The 20,535-nt window shown below is 39.2% G+C and overlaps 1 protein-coding gene across 4 annotated transcripts; it reads left to right on the top strand.

The window, feature by feature from the left end:
• Positions 1-701: 701 nt before the first annotated feature.
• Positions 702-12,306, top strand: lhx3 (LIM homeobox 3). Of its 4 annotated transcripts, none has more exons than XM_038733512.1 (6): positions 702-786; positions 6,228-6,399; positions 6,556-6,758; positions 8,530-8,681; positions 9,924-10,095; positions 11,010-12,306. In XM_038733512.1, the coding sequence occupies exons 1-6, from the start codon at positions 717-719 to the stop codon at positions 11,441-11,443; spliced, it is 1,203 nt and encodes a 400-aa protein (XP_038589440.1). In that variant the 5' UTR covers positions 702-716; the 3' UTR covers positions 11,444-12,306. The 4 variants fall into 4 exon arrangements, with proteins under 4 accessions (XP_038589440.1, XP_038589439.1, XP_038589437.1 ...); XM_038733511.1 differs by lacking the exon at positions 702-786 and adding an exon at positions 3,313-3,487 and having other exon boundaries at positions 6,559-6,758; XM_038733509.1 differs by lacking the exon at positions 702-786 and adding an exon at positions 3,316-3,487.
• The last annotated feature ends 8,229 nt before the right edge of the window (positions 12,307-20,535 follow it).

The following is a 20,535-nucleotide window of genomic DNA, read 5'->3' as shown; positions in this document are numbered from 1 at the left end:
AATAACGCCACACAGGCCAACACAACGGTATGCACGCTCTGTCCACTTGTAGGATCATTAATGCTATGCGGTCTATTTTTAACAAGACAAAAGGGAGACGCAGCGATGGAAACGCGCGACAACAATGTCCCGAGCAATGCTCCAATGCCCCATTGTGCGCCTTGAAAGACTGACACGTGCACCACAATATAGATAAGAAGAATGAGGGGAGGGCGTGTGTGTGTGCGCGCGCGCGCCCACCCGCTTAAAGACAGCCACGGGGCATGTAGGAACAGCACACACGCCTCCAGCCTGTTCAGAGAAACTCCCCCTTCAGCACCCTGGACAGAGGCAGCCCTGACCGCCGGTTGCTTTAGTCGAAGTGAAGTCGCAGCTGGTCAGTCAGAGCTTTTCCGCCCCTCGTCTCCACCTCATCTCGAGCTTATCAACTCGCGGATCAAAGAGCAACTTGATGTATATTCAAAGTTTCAGTCCTCGGGGGCAGACGAAAGGAGAAAGGTCGACGTGCGTCCTTTTTAACGTTTCCCAGAAATCAGGCTGCCATCGAACAGAGCTAAACTCACTCTCGAGAGGATAAATCTCCAGGAAGTTGCGGGTTTGAATCCACCCTCCCCGGTAGCTTGTTAGGCTTTCTTTTTTATTTTTTTTATTTTATTTTATTTATCACAGGCGTGTGTCTTTCGGCGCTGCTTTCTTCCGTTGGAACATCTTCAAAAATGTTGCTTGAACACCCGGGGTCAAGTTGTCAAAACACCGGAAACTTCTCCCGGTACAGTTCGGGCCAAGGTAAGAGCCATATTGAACTAATTTCACTGTTCAAATGCATTGTAATGTGGGTTTGGAGAAGATAAAGGCAGTAGGCCTACTGAGTTGTGATTAATGTCCCGGTGTCCGATAATGGGTTACAATTAGGCGTGAAATAGAGGATAGCAAATCAGCACAGCAGGACTGAAGGCGGGTCTTGTTTTGCTGAGTGAACTCTGACAGCCGCGAAATGGACCTTGTAAACTTCTGTAAAAAAGGACACTAATATTATAGGCTGTTGTACGTTTGATAATTTGGGGTTTAGACACGCCCAAAGGGGACACACAGCCTGCTTTAAAAAATAATCTAAAGTATGTCTAATCGAACAGTTGCAGTTCTATTATTCACCAATCCCATGTTGATGTGTACAGACAGTTTAGAGGCGCTTCTTCTGCGTTGCGTGTGGTAGACGTTGTGAATCTGTAATGAGCCTTCATTGTTGGAGAATCCCACGAACAGATGTTATGCGCGTGCTGTCATTTCACACCGCCGTCTGCGGCTGTAACGGGAGCGCAGGGTGCAGGGAGCTGGATATGAAGAGACCACCGGGCTCACTGCAGCGACAGCAGCCTCTGCGGCTGCACAGCACAGACTGCCAGCAGGCGCCGAGCTGCTCCCACACACTAATGCTCAACAGGTGTCACATTCCTTCCTTGACAGGTGGGGCACCTGAGGTTGCTAGTGGAGGTAGCGATGGAGCCTCGGTCCGAAGCTTCCCGATATAAAAGCTAAATTATTAGTGGCTTGTACAAATATTTAGCGGCATTCAAAGATGGAAAAATGCATGTTTTGTTAGTTTGGCCTGTTTCTGGAATCCGCAATTGTGTTTTTGTGTCTCAGGTAATGGTCACATTTTCATATATTAGGCTATTGTAAATAAATGCTGTGTGTGAAATTATGGAGAACAAAACTTTCTTCAGCATCTTTAATCAGGTCATTCAAAAATTGTTTTAAGCAAATGTAGAAATTCAAATTTATGTAAAAAAAACAAAAAAACAACCTCAAACAAGAAAACGTGAATCTATTCTCATCATCTTTCTCTAACTGACTGACCATACCTCTGATGGTCATTTTATCGCTTTGTGGTCACATTACCGTCGGGTTCACCCCCTCAAAGGTGAGCAATCAATATGACATAAAAATTATTACAAAGCTGAAAAGTAAGAGGGGCACCCATGAACCCCGCACCTTTCTCCAAAACGTCTTTCATATACTTCTGAAATACAGGCAAATAGGGCATTGATTTTAGATTCATCAACGGCCCGGGCTGCTGTGGCACTACCCGTGATTTCCCCAGGCGCTCTTTTGTGCCAAAGATCAGTGTCAATAAAATTAATTGGGGTGTTGGTCCGATCAACATGTTATTGAACAGCCAATCTCTCCCCTAAATAAACACTTGTCTTTGAGCACTCACCACACGAGAGGAAGATTGTGTGTATGAGTGTGTATAAGATATTTAAAATCACTTATTTAGTCTTGTTTTATTTTATCTCATATATAGGATAGAAAGCTTATGGTACACATTGCTCCATGAGCAAGTGTATTAAATGCATAATAATTCATTGTTGTCCATTAATAATATTAATCACAGCAACAACAATAGGCTGTATATAATTTTTTATCTTCTTTCAAGTGTGAAAATACTTGCACCTGTTTGTGATCCAGAGCGATTTTTCAATTATTTAAGACAAAGCATTGGTGGACTAAGGACATTTTTCTTTTTCTAACAAACAATGTTCCAGGCTCTGTTTGAAAAAATAAATGAATTCACTAAAAATGCAGCCCAAGGCAAGTGTTAAAACAAGACTTAAGTCTTCCCTCAGGGCCCAATCTTTCCTTTATGCATGGCAGTATTGGAATCTGAATTTAAAATGGATTGCCATGGCGAATCCTTGCGAGAAATCACTTTGGTCGATTTACATAATAAATCAACAACATAATGGTGTCCAGTTTTTCCACTGTTATCAGGATTAGCTACAGAATATTAGCAATTTATTTCTCAAATAAATATAAATGTAGTAGCATCCCCCCCCCCCAAATTTCTACTTTATATAACCTCTTAGCAGGTCAGACAAATATATGTATACATACGTATACATACTTAAAAATGCATTATCAAGTCATTTCAGAGTTGGAAAAAAGTGGATTTGGTATAATTCGATTTCACTTCGGTAACCAAACTAAAAGATAAATATAAATCATAATTAATCATTTTCAATAGCTTTTTCATGTTATTTGGAGAGTGATCGGCTTTAATGTTGTAAGGTGTCTCTGACGTTACCACCCAACACTGAAACTCTATTGGCTTTTCCTCTAACCTCCTGTGTATTCCTCTTCCGGGTACGGTCCTAGGTAGGTGATGTTAATCTATCCGCCTGTCGCCCAGGAAACGGCGCTGCGTAATCCTCCTGCACAGGCTTCAACACAGTGAAGCATAAAAGCAAACTCCGCCGCAGCACTCGCGCGCTCCTCTTCGCATTTTTGGGGCTCGTTCGACACAAAATTGACAACACCTGCCTGGTGCGCGAGCGTGGATGGATCACGAACAAGGCAGGGATGCATTGATGTAAGCGTAAATCATGAGCAATGGATGGACATGATGAGCGCAACTCTCCAAAAGAGGCACCAAATAACACGGAGATGCTCCTTGCGTTGCTGTCGCACAGTGAGGAGCTACGGAAAGGTAAAAACGCAAGCCAAAATATAATCCAGTTATTCCTTTTAACACTCTTTATATTACACATATTTATATGTGTAGCATTGGATCATACACTGGACTTCAGTAGGCCTTTAAGTGTGGCTGTAGGGCTAATTGCAGTCTGTTGATAATGTTTCCACTTTGTTCAGTGTACGTACGCTATCTTGACTGGTATTTGGATGATGGATGCTGCAGCTGTGCATTGTTGTTGGGATGGAGGGCATGTGCCATTGTCGTTGCTTCAGATCTCGGCAATCCAACTTTTACGCGTCAGGCTTTAACCTCTGATATATCTGAATAGTCGTTCAAATTTCGATATATATAATATTTTGTATTTAGTGCACCGTTTTGTGGGAGCAAGTCAGGCACAACTTATTTTCCCTGCCCTTGTAATTTGGAAATTGGTTTTATGCATTTTTGAGTCTGACATAAACCTTCGTTTTAAAGATTTCGAAGGTTGTAAGTTTTATACAGTGCACTTTTGTTAATGGTTGCATGTTTATTATTAATTTCAGTCACATTTCCGCCCTTTATTTACCAATACAACGTCCAGTGTGAACAGTTATGAGGAGGGAGTTTGAGTGATGCACCGAAGCTCACTTACTCCAAGAGATTTCGATTGGCATTTCCAAGCGTCTATTGTTTTTAATATTCCGATTTGGCACCACAAGGTGAGCAAATTGCTTGGACACCGTATTGGTTTTAACTGTGAGACTTTAGGCCGCAGTTTTATAGTTTTACAGAGCGCGTTGAATTAATGATGACCTGGATACACCTGTTCTTTACGTGGCTCCCACCACACTTGTGCAGGGCTTCGTTGGTGATGCCAGAAGAAATGTTTCATTAATGTTTCATGAATTGTCCACAGCAGAACAATAGGAATGCGATTCCTTGCACGGATGGAATATGAAGTGGTTGAGCCTCCTTTAATTAGTAATAAAGAGAGTATGATAACGTCTTAAAATACACCTCAAATGGGGATTTTGTGACTTCTGTCTGAGTGACCTTGCGTCAATGTGGCAGCTGCTTGTAAAGATGATTATAGGTGGCAAAATAATAACGAGCCCACCACTGTTCGATTAATGACATATTAATTCCCAAGATGATGCTGCAGCTTACATCTTATTTGAAATGTCTCTCGTTTTTTTCCAAGACTTCAGCAAACTTCGATCCGCACCTTTGGATTCTGTCTCCTTCGGTTTCCATGTGGGATTAGTTTCAGAATAATATATAAGCAGAATAAATGTAAGAATGTCCATTTCTATCTGTTTAAAAGGTAGTTTGGTTGTGTTCATATCGCTACAATTTGCACTGATATCTATGTAGGCCTATTTCTAATAATTGTATAACTGGTTTTATAAATTCTTTGTTTTTCGTCGACATTTTTAAACGTGAGTAATTTAATTATGTGTTCATCAGTGAGGTATATAGGCTAAGTCTAAATTTACACTAGTGGTTTCAAGTGAAGTTTTAGCCTACTTAAATGCAGGCGTTAAATGTATGAGAAGGCCCCTCTCAGAGTCTGATTTCGAACACATGATACACTCCTTTCCACGCCGAGGACAAGCACTCCCTCCGAAATGTAAAATAGTGTGATCTGTTTATTTAATATTTATATGATTCAGTCATGTGTTTATTAGGTGACTGAGTTTGGACTAATGTTTTTCTTTTCTTGGAACACCTGAAACTAAGGCCGAATGTAACAGCTGGGGATGGGTGTCCTAATCATCATGGGCTTGAAGAAATCTGTAGGTAGTCCGTGCACCTGTGGGGACACCGCTGAGTAATGGCAGGTGACTGACTCATGAGGTGGGCAGTCGCCATCAGACTTTTGTAGCTACAGGACGGACCCCCGCTTAGAGGAGGGAACGCTATCCTTTAATGATGCTTTTTTTATGTAATGATGTGAACCTGCACACTTCCACACGGCACTCATTTCCTTATTCCTTTGTTGTTTGTGTGTTTATTCTGTGAAATGCAATTACGGGTTGCTGGTACAGTGGTATTTAGAGCTGGTCTGCTACTGTACCAGGCTAATTATGTATGTGCTACATTTACTTACCAACGGGTGTCTTTTACGTCAAAATTTTGTTGATTTATGCAATGAGGAAAACTGGACGGTGGTGTAGCCTTTGCGTTGTTTTACTACATTTTAGGTAATAGGCCTATTTAGATGGAAAATGTGTATTGATAGCATTCATGTTGCAAGTTAATTCCGGGATATGTGAATCAAAAGAGTGATGATGATGATGATGATGATGAGATGGCGAAGGCATAATTCTTAAAGGCGATTATATTAAATACGTCGGAATAATTTGATCTAGTATTGGAAATTGTGTATTCTTTTTTTCACATTTTGTAGATCGTTTTATAAAATCATAGAAAAATTAAACGACTACAGTGTTAACTATTTAAAATATCAAAGAAAAAAGGGGGTAAAAAGTGAATCATTATCTTGCTAGGACCATTCACGCTGCTGATTTTTATTTTTTTTATTTCAGCCAAAGTGGGATGTCCTCTTCTTTGTAGCCTTGCATAATTATAAGTGCATGTGTTCATGAACAAATAATTACTTTAAGTATATTAGTGGCCACATATTGAGCACAATTAGCAGGCTTAGTCGTTGTCCAGCGTGTCTGTGAACATTTCCCTCATTTCATTTAACATACCTAATATAGGCTGAATTGACTAAAACGTTGTGGTGGTTCTAACATGTCTCCTGCAGAAATCCCAATGTGTGCAGGCTGCAACCAGCACATCGTGGACCGCTTTATCCTCAAAGTGCTGGATCGCCACTGGCACAGCAAGTGCCTGAAATGCAGCGACTGCCAGGCGCAACTGGCGGAGAAGTGCTTCAGCAGGGGCGACAGCGTCTACTGCAAAGAAGATTTCTTCAAGTGAGTAGCTTTTAAATATTTCTAAATATATTTTATAATAATATTTAAATATTGTCGTGATCTTTTTATGAAAAATGTACATTTTGCTTAAAATTATATTTAGACTATAATGATGTTTAGGAAGTGATTGATGGCAATCGTCTAATTTCACAAAAGGAGATTCGGGACCAAATGCGCAGCCTGTCAGCAGGGCATACCGCCCACACAGGTGGTGAGGAGAGCGCAGGACTTCGTCTATCACCTGCACTGTTTTGCCTGCATCGTGTGCAAGAGGCAGCTGGCCACGGGTGACGAGTACTATCTGATGGAAGACAGCAGGCTGGTCTGTAAGGCCGACTACGAGACCGCCAAACAGAGAGGTGAGGTGCAGTTAAAAGTGACTGCCTCAAGATTTCCGTTACTGACCCGAAAACCGCAACACGATGCACTATTTTTTCAAATAGTCGCTCATTTTCTGTAGGCTAAGTTATGTGAATCATTGTCTGTCAACTTGTTTTTAAGTAGGCCTACCCGCATTGAGTTGGGCGTTTGACGTGACAATGAGGTCACCCATAAACTCTGACCCACCTGTGCTAATTGCGTCGTTGCCCGCAAACCAATCGATAACAAGCTGCGTAAAGTAGGCCTAAAGGCTTACACTTGCACTCTGCTGCTGGAAGGAATCAGCTTTCAATAACTCTTATTAGATTAGATCGTGTGTGCCTTCCTGTGTTGAGACACAGTTGTGAGAGACAGAGAGAGAGTGTGTGTGTCTGTGTGATAGAATATGGAAGCTCAGGTGGATGCACCTGTTAAAATAATTTTTGTTTCTTTTGCCATTATGTAAACATGTAAGAGAAAACCAATTATAATGTTGAATCATGTTGTATGTTCAGCAAGAATGATTTAAATATCAAATTGTTTTTAAATGAAAAATGGAATGGAGTTAAATGACAAAGGGATGTTGTATTTTCTTCTTCTACATTTGCAGTAATTTCCCACTCTGTCAGTCAGACTCCCAATGAAACCAGAAAAACAAATAAGTCACACCTAGACAACAATACCAGTGTGTCTGGTATGGTCAATACTTTAGCTATTTACCCCAATATAACGTGTTATTCTCTACAATGACTGTTGATATTCTGTTAAAAGTAAATGCCTATTTGCAATCAAAGAGTACAGAAGATTAGAGATTCATTTTCTTTTTGGGACATTACACAAATATTTTAACAAGTTGTTAACAAACAAGTTGTAAAAAGTTTTAGTAGTTCAACATACTTTAACATGTGTTGTTGGGAAATAATTAATAGCATTTAAGATTTTCCTCCCAACACTTTTTATATGCCCAAGAGCATTTTCATTAGATACCCTGATAATATCAACCAACACCACATTCACTTTACTGAAAATCCCAGCAGGCTGTGTTCCCGATAGGGCAGACTGGGCATGGTCAAGTTTTATCTCCCCATCTGTTTGTTTGAATTTACTGCCCAACACCAAGTGTTGATTTATGCGATGAGTTAACGCAAGTTTTCACTAAAAACACACACATTTATTTTACTAATGAGAGGGCGCAATTACTTGGGCAGCATCCATTTGGATGATGGTTTTTTATTTTGCTGTGCTGGCCAACAGATGTGCAGACATGATGCAATTATGCGCATGATGCCAGATTTTGGTTTATGGGCGGAGGAGAATTTATCCATTAATGTTAAATTAGAAAGTTGTATATTATACAAGCTGTTTTATGTGGTCTCAGTTGCTGTCAATGAGTGTTTCTATGACATATTTTTATTTTACTGACCCAAAATACATGGACATGAAAAATGTGTCACAGGGACTCTCCACAGGAAAATCTCTCATTTTGGTGACATTTTAAGTATCATAAATAATTTTTGTATTTTAATTTTAATATTTTTCGACAGAAATTAAGTTAAACACTGTACATGGATATATAATAGCAGCCAGGCAGAAAATTGCTAGTACAGTGTATATTTACTATGTTTATTCTCTGTTGTTTTTAATTATTAAAAAATTAAACACTTTTTTTTGAGGCCCCCCAGTGTTAAAAAAAAGTAATATCTTCCACCACACGTCCACCACATTGGCAGAATAATGCTTATAGTGTGCGTTGTCCATTATTTTTTTCAGAAGCAGACTCGACCGCAAAAAGGCCACGAACAACCATCACAGCTAAGCAGCTGGAAACACTGAAGAACGCTTACAATAACTCTCCCAAACCTGCCCGCCATGTCCGGGAGCAGTTATCATCAGAGACGGGGCTGGATATGCGGGTTGTGCAGGTAAAGTGTATTATTATCCATTAAGGGCTATTCCATTAGTGTCCTGACTTCATTATCAAGGGACAATTGTGGCCAAACTGGCACAAGCCTACTGTACGAATAAGTGTGTGTGTGTGTGTGTGTGTGTGTGTGTGTGTGTGTGTGTGTGTGTGTGTGTGTGTGTGTGCGTGTGTGTGCGTGTGTGTGCGTGTGTGTGTGTGGAGGGGAATTTACGGCGAGATGGAGTAAAATGAAGTCCACATGAAAGTCAGCATGGTTTAAGTGCAAGCTCGTTAACAATGCTAAGAGGGCCCCTCAGATATTGTCTGCTGCTGAGGAGCCTCACGCTGGTTGCTAGGTGGTGGTCATATATATTGTTTTATTTGCAAGGACAAAAGTAGAGAGAGGGAAGCCACTAACATTCTCCTCATTATTCAGTGAAAGGGAAGGGGTGAAGAGGGTTCACCTAGGGCGGAATATCATTAGAGAGAATGTAAAACTGCTTTTTGTGCTCCCGAACTGAAATGATTTAATTTGTGTATAAGATAAAAATGAATAAGCAATGGGGCATTTATTCAGTTTGTACCAAACTTTATAGACATTTCCAAGCAATGAGGTTATAGGTAGTTTGAGTTTATGACTTTACTGTATACATGTTTTCCAAAGTGCAAGCTAAAATTTATAGATCAGATCAAAAGTGGACGTAGAAAAATGTGAATAATTTAAATCAGTGGCACGCTAACCTGTCTGCTCCCTGGGGTGATGACAACTTGTAGCTGTCGTGAAGTTAATTAAATGCGTGATAAATCTGGTGTAGGGGATGCTGGTCCCAGGATTAGTGGTCAGTGTCACTGTTTCAGTCCCTCACTTGGAGTCACAACATCGTCAAGCCGTGTCCAGACAGTCCTTGAACATTAATTTTGTTTTAATGCCTTAATGCATAGTATGGGCATCAGGAGCAGAGGACTTTGGATGTAGAGGACTTTGACTTGTGTATGAGAGGCATGGCCCTGGTCCTCAAAACTGAGAGGATTATGTAAATTAGGTGAATAAATGTTAATTAAATTGTGTTAGGAAGCATGTCGTTTAATTTGGCTGCAATTGTCTTAAAGGTGTATTTATCAGTAACTTACAAAATAAATAACAAGTTAAGGCTATGGTATTTGAACATAACAAAAATAATTGTAATATGTAATAAGTATATATATATATATATATATAAAACCATTGCCAAATAACAAATCTTCTCTTTTTACTCTCCAGGTTTGGTTTCAGAACAGGCGAGCTAAAGAGAAAAGGCTGAAGAAAGACGCTGGTCGGCAGAGGTGGGGGCAGTACTTTCGCAACATGAAGAGGTCACGAGGGAGCTCCAAATCCGACAAGGACAGCATCCAGGAGGAGGGCATGGACAGTGACGCTGAGGTGTCCTTCACAGGTAGAGTCAAGCACACAAAATGATTATAGTAGGCATGAACAATGGCTCTGTTGTATTCAAGTGTCCCTGTAAGCCATGACAGACAGTGAGCCAGCATAAACAATAACAGAACCCTTAAGCTGACACAGCTAAATGGAAGCTGGACGCAGCTATCAATCATATTATTATTTACACCTGTGCTTTTCTTACTGTGATGTGTCAACTGCCTTGGCAGTAAGTAAAACACAGGTAGAAAAAAATAGCAAATAACGATTATATTTAATTTAGTTGTGTCATTGTCAGGGGCCTTGTGAAAATGTAATAAAGGGCTATAGAATATGAATAATCGGTAACAAAACTACCTTATATCTGCTTACAACTAGATTAGTATGTTATAAATAATTTATTAAATATCTATATATGCTAATGAGGGTGTTAAAATAAAGTGTTACCGAACCACCTCCTAAAGTTCTTATTCAGAGAATAAATGTGCGAACAGGAAGCAGGAATTACATAGATCAAGGACAACTCACAGGGTTAGTTTATGGATGTATATCTGGATAACTGCTGTAGCTGGTAAGCTAACTGCTAACATACCACATGCTGGCATTACGACGTCACAATAGCTCCCTAAACTTCTTTCTGTTTTCCCTGTACTGTGGTGTTTACACTGTTCTGGCATTTTGTCCCTGTGTTTATGTATTTTTTCATTCAATAAAAGTGTACTGAAAAGGGGAAAAGGCTATCCAAGCTAGCAAAGCAAGGATGTTAGCTCAGTCGTTAGCTCAGTCGCTAACAGGAAAATAAATTACAATATTTAAAACAAACATTGTACAAATACGGGTTGGTCATGAGAAATATGATAGAAATTAATGTTATTCATTGTGAGAAATTACAGTTTTATATGCCATATTAACAAATATCATCTTGCACAGATGAACCACCCATGTCAGAGATCGGCCTCACTAACGGCATCTACAGCAGCCTGAGTGAATCCTCTCCAGCCATGGGGGGCCGCCAAGGGGGCAACAACCACAGCTCCTTCTCCCTGGACCATGGTGTACCTCCCTCTCAAGACCAGTTCCACGACATCCGCTCCAACAGCCCCTATGGCCTTCCTCAGTCGCCGGGGTCACTTCAGGCACTACCCAGACATCAGCCTCTCATCTCCAGCTTGGTCTACCCAGACACGGGCCTTTCTATCATGACCCAGGGCAGCGGGCCCGGGATCAACCCTGCCGTGAGAGTCTCCATGGGGGCTGCCAACGGCCCCACCTCGGACCTTTCCACTGGCAGCAGCGGAGGATACCCAGACTTTCCTGCCAGTCCTGCCTCCTGGTTAGATGAAGTGGACCACGGGCAGTTTTGATTGGTCAAGCAAAGAAATTTGACTTTGGGGATTTGGGTTTTTCTGTGTCTTCTGTTGAATTTTAGGAGTTGGAAAATAGTCACACAGTACAGTGATTGTGTAAAGGACTGGACTGCTGTCTTTGTATCTCACCAATGTATCATTTACAGGACCTATCAATTTCTGTGAGCTGGACAGAAGGAAGGTGGAAAATATCCTTCATTAAAAAGCACTTGGCCTAACAAACTTTCCTTCAGCAGTAAAACCGTATGTAAAGCAAGAAAATCTGTCAACAATTTTCAGTTTTCAGATACCACTATAAGCTTTTTCAGAACAATGTAGAAACCACAGACAAGAGACTCAGACAGTTTAGATGTCAACCATTTGGATTTTCACCCCCTCCACATACTCATCCCTCCCAGTGCTCTTTGTTTTCTACTCTGTGTTCAGATTCAGAATTCAGTTCAACGTTCAGAGTCTTTAAATGTCTGGTTGTTGCCAAATGTCTATATATATATAATGGTTTACCATTGTGGAGACTTTATTTTTATACAAACCCCTTCTTGGACATGAATAAGAACCCAGGTATGAGGACTTTGTACATTCTTAAACAGGGATATAGGCAAAAATGTAGATGTTGTCTTAAATGGTACCTCGGGGTCCAATTACTTCTATGCATTTGTGTGTTCTCGGATGTATCTCGTTCGTTTTGTTCTACCAAAAACAACCCCAAGGAAGAACTGCTGTAGCACCCGGGGTCTGATGTATATGTTTGTTTATGTGGAAAATGTTTTATGTCTTATTTATTCCTTCTGGTAATGACGGTGATGATGATGATTCCTGATTAAATGACAGGACTTTAATAAATTTGTCACCAAAATCAAGATGCAGTTCTGTCTTTGTTGGTTGGACTACAAAATTGTGCATCACATAAGACAACGTGAGTGGTAGTTTACAGTGTTTAAAGAACAATGACACATTTTTGAACATAGGAAGTTAAAAAATATATAATACAGTGTTTCAGATATAATTTAAGTAATGTGTAAATTTTGATAGTCATCTTTTACATTTATCTTATATCTTATACACAGCATCTAGCCGATCCATTTATCTTGCATATCTATAGCATATTACAGCGCTGATAGTGAAACCAGAGCAAGCCCACAGTTCTGCCGTGTCTGCAAATTGAGTATCTGGCTAACTACCAACACTGTATCAGGGGTTCAACAGCTATTTAGTGGAGAAATTTGATGCAGACAGAGTCAACTCATCAATTCAGAGATTACTGGGTCGTGTTTGCCCAAATGCCCCTATGGGAAAGGAATCTCCAATCCATTAGCCGAGAAGGGATCAAGTGCCCCTTGTGAATTTCCTCATTTGTTTAGTTATTCAAAGTCAGGTTCAATTAAGTAGATTAAGCAGTATACATGTAGGTGGGTGCGTGCATGTGAGTGTATGTATGTGCAATTGCTTGTTTATGTATTTGCCTCTATAATGGTTCGTGATGTGTGTGTGTTTGTGTGTGTGTGTGTGTGTGTGTGTGTGTGTGTGTGTGTGTGTGTACGTGTGTGTGTGTGTGTGTAAACACCCTTGCACAATTGTAGGTGGCTATCAATGATACAGATACCTTTTCAGCTGTCCCTTACATCCTTTGTCACATTTTACACCTTTATACCAATCATCCTAAATATGCCGTGTGTATTAATGCGTTAATTGTGGACAACCACCAGAGGTAGGAAGTAACTAAGAACATTTACTCAAGTGCTGTACTTAAGTCCACTTCTGAAGTACTTGTCCTCTACTTACATTATTTACATTTACTGCATTTCTGGGGGAAATACTTTTTGCTCCACTACATTTATCTGTCAGCTATTGTAAATATAAAATCAACAAAAAACATAATGCGTTAGTAAAGATTCATCTATCAAGCAGAATCTAAAGCAGTTAAAATTAGCCCTGCACGGTCCAGCTACAGCATGCCTCAACTACAGTACAGTAGTGGAGGCATGCCAATGCCTCCACTACTGTAATATAATACTGTTAAGAGGCAATTTTGCATTATGACAGTTTTTACTGGATACTTAATTATAAGTATATTTGCTGATAGTAGTTTTTTAAGTATGAAATTGTGTATTTGTACACTGTTCTTGCTACTTTTACTTGCATAAAGAATGAGTGCTTTTTATGCCACATGAATAATAATACTGTAGTCACCGTGTCAAATGAATTATGCTATACTTGAACAAAATAATTGATGTTTTAGAACAAAGCATTCAAAGTAAAGAATGTTGCATGTTTATCGTGATTCCATATGCATGTCTGTCAGCAAGGTTGTGCAGCTTTCTGCGTGAGTGCAGATCTGTAAAGTATGACATGCATGAAGGTGATAGCCAGCTGTCCTCAAACCTTTTGTTTTGGACCCCCACCTTCCTCCACCTTTAATGGCTGTCCGCTCTGCTCCTCGGGTTCCCAGAACAAGAAAAGGAACACTAGACAGGATATTCAGCTGAATCCTTCCAGCTGAGTGGCAGGTATCACTGTTGCCTCTCAAAAGCGACAGGTGTGTAACTTGACCCAAAGAGTGTTTGGCAAAGACAGAAAGGTGGTGAGAGTGAAGTGTGAAAGGTTGTGTTAATCTCCTAGATACCTGCCTTGGTCAGTTTACAAGGCTGTTTGTATTTGGGGTTAGACAGGCTGATTTGTCGCAGGGCAAATAGGAAGTACTTTGCTAAAAAACCTAAGCTGTTGATTGTGGTTGTGTTTAGCTCAAGGAAGACAGTGGTTTACCGGAGTCTACATACAGGCCACCTATGCTAAAGTCTTTGAATTTGTTGACTGCTTGGAATATTTAAAATGCTACCCAGTGGACAGATTACTTCTCAGTGAAAGACCACACTTCCCTTCACCTTCAACAGCTCTGTCACACAGCAGGTGTGAGATTTTGGTGACCATGAGATGAACTCTTCTAAACAAATAACTAGGATTATCCCACCCCACTCTTTCAGATTGAGTTGGAAATCTACCATTTTCTGAGTAAAGAATTAGATTAAGTTGAGTATGCAATTTGTCAGATGGCCTGTATGAGACTGGCCGAAGGTGAGAAAGGGAGTTTTCAGCAAGGCGTTTGTATCAACAATCCAGACGTAGGTAGCTTCACAATAATTAAGCAAATGGTGTCAGAGTTATGTGAGAGACAAATAAAATTAATTGAAACTCATTCTTTGTCGGACAAAAACTGACTGTTGTAACCATCCTTCCTGTTGATGAAATGTAAAGCTGTTGAAGATGCAGTATCACTTATCTTGTCTCAAATAAAATGCCTATTTTATGCGCAGGGAAAGAAAAAAACTTTTGAGAAAGAAACAAAAGGTAAATAAAATGTGCTGGTTGTGGACTTGATTAGTGTTGTTCTAAACAAAAGACATTTGAAGGCAAGTATGGAAGCAATATGAGGTGCACAGCAGTTTTGAGATGCTGAGAATTAAAGTTTTGACATCCCAAATTCAGAATCTAATAACAGCTCCCATTGTGCTCTGACTGGAAAATATCCAAATGCTGGGCTGAACAGAGGCAGGATTCTTGAAGAAGTCCACCCAGATAAAATCTTTTAATTACTACAATCTACATCCTATCCTCCAAGGTGTCAAATGTTTACAATGACCTTATAGTTTCAGTGGGAAATGCGAGGATAATAATTTATCAGTGGCGGTGCCCAGCCAAGTACAAGCCAAGTAGATGTACATGCAGTCCTAGAAACACAAAGAGACACCATCGACTCACTGAACGAGGTTGCCAAGGAGTTAAAATAAATAAGACTTATTTTATGTGATATATGCTGTATATTGATCAACTTAATAAATGGTGTTATTTTTTGTTTGCACACCGCACGTGACGCGCACAGCTTTTGGCTCAAATGCCTGGGGATACGGCAAAAAACATGTGATAAAAATATATGAAACTATGCACTCATATTTACTCAAATAAGACACTGAAACGACATCAGTTTAAATGTGATTTGTATACTGTTCATCTTAGAATGAACAGTAGGATAAATGATCCAGCTCAAATTAAATATGATTCCTTATTAAACTGTACAACATGTTTGAGGTGTTCTTTAGCAAGAACACATATCAATTCAATTCAATTCAAATTAGCTTTATTGGCATGAATGTAATAACAACATTGCCAAAGCATCATATATACAAGAACAATCAGACCCATACTTTTCATTAAACAAGTAATTAAAGCGTAAAGTAATTAAAGCGTATGTGTGTTTGTGTTTAAAAAAAGAAAAAAGAAAAAAAAGAAATATTAAAAATGAAAATAAAATAAATAAATAAAACAGTGTGTGTGTGTTAAAAAAAAAATATTAAAAATAAAATAAATTAACAAAACAGTAAGCATGTGTGTGTTTGTGTGTGTGTGTGTGTTAAAAAAAAAAAATATATTAAAAATTAAAATAAAACGGTAAGTGTGTGTGTGTGTTAAAAAATAAAAATATATATACAAAAATAAAATAAAATAAATAAATGAGACAGTAACGTGTGTGTATATATTAATAGACAATTTTTTTTTTACTTTTAAAGAATTAATTGATTAAAAAATAATAAAAAAAAACAAGAAACAAAAAACAAAAAAGAAATCAGTATCAAATGTAAAAACAAAACAATTGCTAAAATATCAAATGATCAAAATAATAATAATTTGAAAATCTGTACAATTATTTATTAGTCTGAGGTTCCACTGGCTGTCCTCACTTCATGGCATGAGGAGACATATTTTGCAGCAATTACTTCACATTTGGGCATTTCTCCCAGTAAATAGAGGAGTTTCTGTGTGTCTGATATGAATTCGAATTTGGGGTAAATTTGGGAAATGTTTGCAAAGTGTTTTTGTCTTTGTGTTTTATATTTAGGGCATGAGGTTAGAAAGTGCAGCTCTGTCTCTACCTGTCCCCTGTCACACTGGGAGCAGAGTCTCTCCTCTTGTGGTAGCCAGCTCTGTCTGTGGCGACCCTTTTTTATGGCCAGGCTATGTTCACTCAGTCTGTATGTTGTCAACATTTTTGTTAATTTGGGATATTTTATTGTACTCTTCTCCAGTTAAGGTGTGCACGCATGGGTCAAAGTTTGCATGGAGGACCGCACATTCTCCAATCAACTTTTTTTTAGAAAGTGGCTTCTTTTCTGCCTACGCAACGTTTATAAATGAGGCCCCTGGTCCACTGTTTTTGGCAGTTTACACAAGTATATAGGGGACAACTTTGCCCAGGCGTTTTCTCTCACCCATTCCCCATCTGCAAAAATGGTTGTCTTTTGTTTTGTCTTTGTCTTTAACTCAACAAATAGGCCACACATTTAGAGATAAAATCTTGATGAGAGATAAACCTTTATTGTCTCCAAGGATAAATTTTTCTTGGGTCAATAGTGCAATAGTCTGATGAAAATAAGATTTTGATTGGTCCTCACTAAGACAAGATTGTGATTGGATAAGCAATAAAATCCACAATGCACTTTCTGAGATAGACCTTTTTATTTAGAATATTGGATAGCTCAATATTAATTCTTTAATCATGTCAGCTCATAACATAGCAAACATAGGACCTCTGCTTGAATGTACAAAATGATTTAGGATGGATGAAATAGAATACAGTAGTAGTGGATTTTGTGTTCTGATAGTTATATATAAAGAGTACAGTGAGATTTTAGATTTTAAAGTATGTCATCTGTCTTTAGGTGTAACATGAGTGTGTTCATGGCATTTTAATTGAGCACAGTAATGATGATTTCTCAGTTTCCAAATTGCAACTCAAAAATCAACAATATATTCCTCAGAAAGTCATCAGTGCGGGCAGTATAACAATTATAAAATATGAACTACAAGGTGTAAATCATGAAATCTACTGTACATTTATATCCCAATGACTGTTAAGGTTGGCTATTGCTTTGCAGCTTCTGTTAAACTGTTGCTTTTGACTGTCCTTTCTGTAAAGGACTAAGCCTGGCAGTACGCCTGTTGTCTCTCATACACACACACAGGCGCGCACACACACACACACACAAGAACCCCAGCCCCATGTCAGATGGTGCTGAGTAAATCAGGTCTGACAATAACACCTCCCTTGGGTCCCACACATCACAGCTACAATTCAGACCTAATGGAGCAGCAACGGAGGGGAGGCTGCTTGGTGCGCGCATGTGTGTGTGGGTGTGTGTGTGTGTTGTGTGCAAATGTATGCATGCATGCATGCAAGCAGCAGCGTGCTCTTTTTTCATTTTGGGACCTCTGGAGGAGGGGAGGGATGAAGGGATGTGGCGGAGAGAGGAGGAGGAGCACAGTGGGTTATCTGTGGTACAGATATCAAGCAATTAAAGCAGGATGTTAATGAATAAGATCCTGCAGTAGTTAGGGCTTTGTGGTTGTAAAGAGGCAGAGATGGGGATAGGAAAAGGTGGTGAGATGTGGAAAACTAAGAGAGAATATCATACATCAAAAAATATATAATTTCGTTTTTTGGTTGTTTTTTTTTCAAGAAATTATCAGAAACTTCCATGCACTAAACATATTTGTCACAGACAAAAGAACAGAGTTTGTTTAAATATTTCCAAATAACAACACAAAAAGCTAAGCATAAAAGTAGCCACTTTAAACTTAATATAAATGGGTTTAAAAGACTGTATGATGGTGCACACACAGAGGCAAAAACAAAAACTGCAAACACAGCACTGACCAACAGGATACTTTTGTTTATGCTGTAGATTAATGGCGGTAGCAGCATTAAAGCAATCTAACTAATCAACACGGTCATTAGCGTGTGTTTTTACTGACAACTTTAATCAAATCTATCATGGCTCCACCTCTCCATTACCCGCTAGCTGCATAATTATCTCTTCATTCCATTCTCAGACGGGAATGCAATATCTGGTAATCTGTCTGCAATGGTTGACTGAAATGCATTCAGGAACATTTATATTAGAAATGTATTGGCTAACGTATCACTCAGCGCTTCTGCTCACTGCTGGCATTTAGATGTTTGTCATTTTTTATGCAATCTTCAAAGCACTTCATACAGGCATTAACCCAGGAGTGTGTACATGAGAAACATACTGATTTCCAAACAGCGTGTTTGTTCAGATACTATTCTTTAACAACAGTAACTGCATGTGAACCTAGTGATATTTACCTTTAAATTTTTACCTAATGATAATTGTTTACTTATTCTGACCAGCATTCAAAAAAGAAGTAGCCAGCTCTTCTACATTTTAAAGCTGCTTTGATAAATGACTAAAACAAATGATCAAATCTGGATTTAATTCATTTCCCATGGATCATCTGAATAACTGAGCAATCACTTCAGCATTAATTGTTTTTTTATGAGTCATAAATCTTCCATCTACAATTGTGTTGGTTTATTGCAAACAAAGTCCTTGGTGGAATATAACAGCAACGACTACGCCAGCTGCTATTGACAACCTGTGTTTGTACAGGAACTGGCTTTCTTCTGAACATTTTAAATACTAATGCCTTAACCATATTTCTGCTGGATTTTGCCTTCTTATTGCTGTTGTCAGGATTCATAACAACATGTTTATGTTTGCCTCACGGAGGGATAATCATCCTTTTTCTCATTAGGAGCCTTTGCTCTGCAAAGGGCCATCTCGGGGTCCTTTGGCATCTATGAGGTGTTAACAGCTCCCCACGGGAGGCTGTCTGGCTCTCACATAACCCTCGACCTACCCGCCCACAAACGCAACACTCACCAAACCACTCAGACTCACAGATGGCCAGCCATCAAGCTTTTCAATTATCACTACACCCGGGAATGGCCATTGCTCAGCTGTCAGCGCTCAGTGACACAGGGGACAGGGGAGGAGCCAGAGAGGGATGAGAGGCAGAGAATTCCTGCATCCACAACTTGGAAAACCCAAAGAAGAGACTCTAGTGTGTCAGGAAACACAAATTATCACTGCTACCAGCAGAAATTCAACCAGCAATATACTGCATGACAGCAAAGCAGTTGCAAACTGTATGATGCTGTAGGTACTCTTATAATTTTTGCACATGCAGGGCTCCAAGTCAAGTTAGCAATAATAATTATGCAGTGTCTGGTTATAAATTCAAAAATACAGCTTGCTGTGAACACATGGTTGATGATGTGAAACGGTGTTAAAACGGTAGTTTGGTTAGGTTAAGGCACCAAAACTACTTGGTTAGGAGGACACCATGGTTTGGATTCAAATATATATGTTAGTTACATAAGTTACATAAGTTAAATAAAACACTGGCAAGAAGCCGGCACATCCCAATTGTGTACTGGCAATGGCTATTCAGAGCCTTGCTGATGAGGTTATGTCATGACTGGAAACTGATTAGATATAAATTTGAACTAGGCCTATTTACTTACTGAGCAGTCGACGATACGATTAACATTTTATCTATAGTTTGTAGAATTTACCTAGCTTACTTTTTTTGTTCACTATATTTGAATAAATGTTCTCATCAAAGAAACAGTAAGACATTTAGTAAAATACATTTATTTGCTTACTTACCCAGAATTGGATGAAAAGATAGATACTAATCTCTGGTTTTATGACGCTAACAGCAAAAAGACATTTAACTTAGCTTAGCATAAAGAGGGGGAAAGCTAGCCTGGCTCTGTCAAAAGGTAAAAAAGAATCAGCCAACCAGCACCTCTAAAGCTCACAGTGTGTGAAAATGCACACAAGCAACAGTCCAGCATATAACCCACCCGTAAAATCACAACTTATCATTTTTATGCTAAACTTAGCTAATCGACTGCTGGCTGTAGCTTTATATTATATTTAACAGACATTAACATTGTCGAATCAATCTTCTCATTTAACTCTCTGCAAGTGAGCATTTAACCACATTTACTTAGCTTTTTGTATCATAGCTGTCTCAAAAATTAGCCTACTCAAAAGTGTTAATAATGAAGCCATGTTAAATTAGTAATTATGCACTCCAGGTGACCTTATACCTTGAGAAACTGGCAATGGGGGACTGATTTTTGGCACTCACCATATTGTGTATCAGTTTCTTAATGTTATTACAGTTTACAGTTGCAGAGTAGGCTATATCAAGCACACGTGCCA

Source organism: Micropterus salmoides, unplaced genomic scaffold (genome assembly GCF_014851395.1).
Source record: "Micropterus salmoides isolate LMB-PRFRI ecotype aquatic unplaced genomic scaffold, ASM1485139v1 Ms_hic_scaffold_20, whole genome shotgun sequence".
NCBI lineage: Eukaryota > Metazoa > Chordata > Actinopteri > Centrarchiformes > Centrarchidae > Micropterus > Micropterus salmoides.
Note: the sequence above shows the minus strand (reverse complement) of the source record. Positions and strands in the feature narration are given on the sequence as shown.

What these genes read in the sequence shown, in the direction of transcription:
- lhx3 (XM_038733509.1), top strand. Translation starts at nt 3,391, where the DNA reads ATGGATGGACATGATGAGCGCAACTCTCCAAAAGAGGCACCAAATAAC. An exon ending in CAGTGAGGAGCTACGGAAAG is followed by an intron (nt 3,488 to 6,227) that starts GTAAAAACGCAA and finishes TGTCTCCTGCAG; the next exon opens with AAATCCCAATGTGTGCAGGC. An exon ending in TGCAAAGAAGATTTCTTCAA is followed by an intron (nt 6,400 to 6,555) that starts GTGAGTAGCTTT and finishes ATTTCACAAAAG; the next exon opens with GAGATTCGGGACCAAATGCG.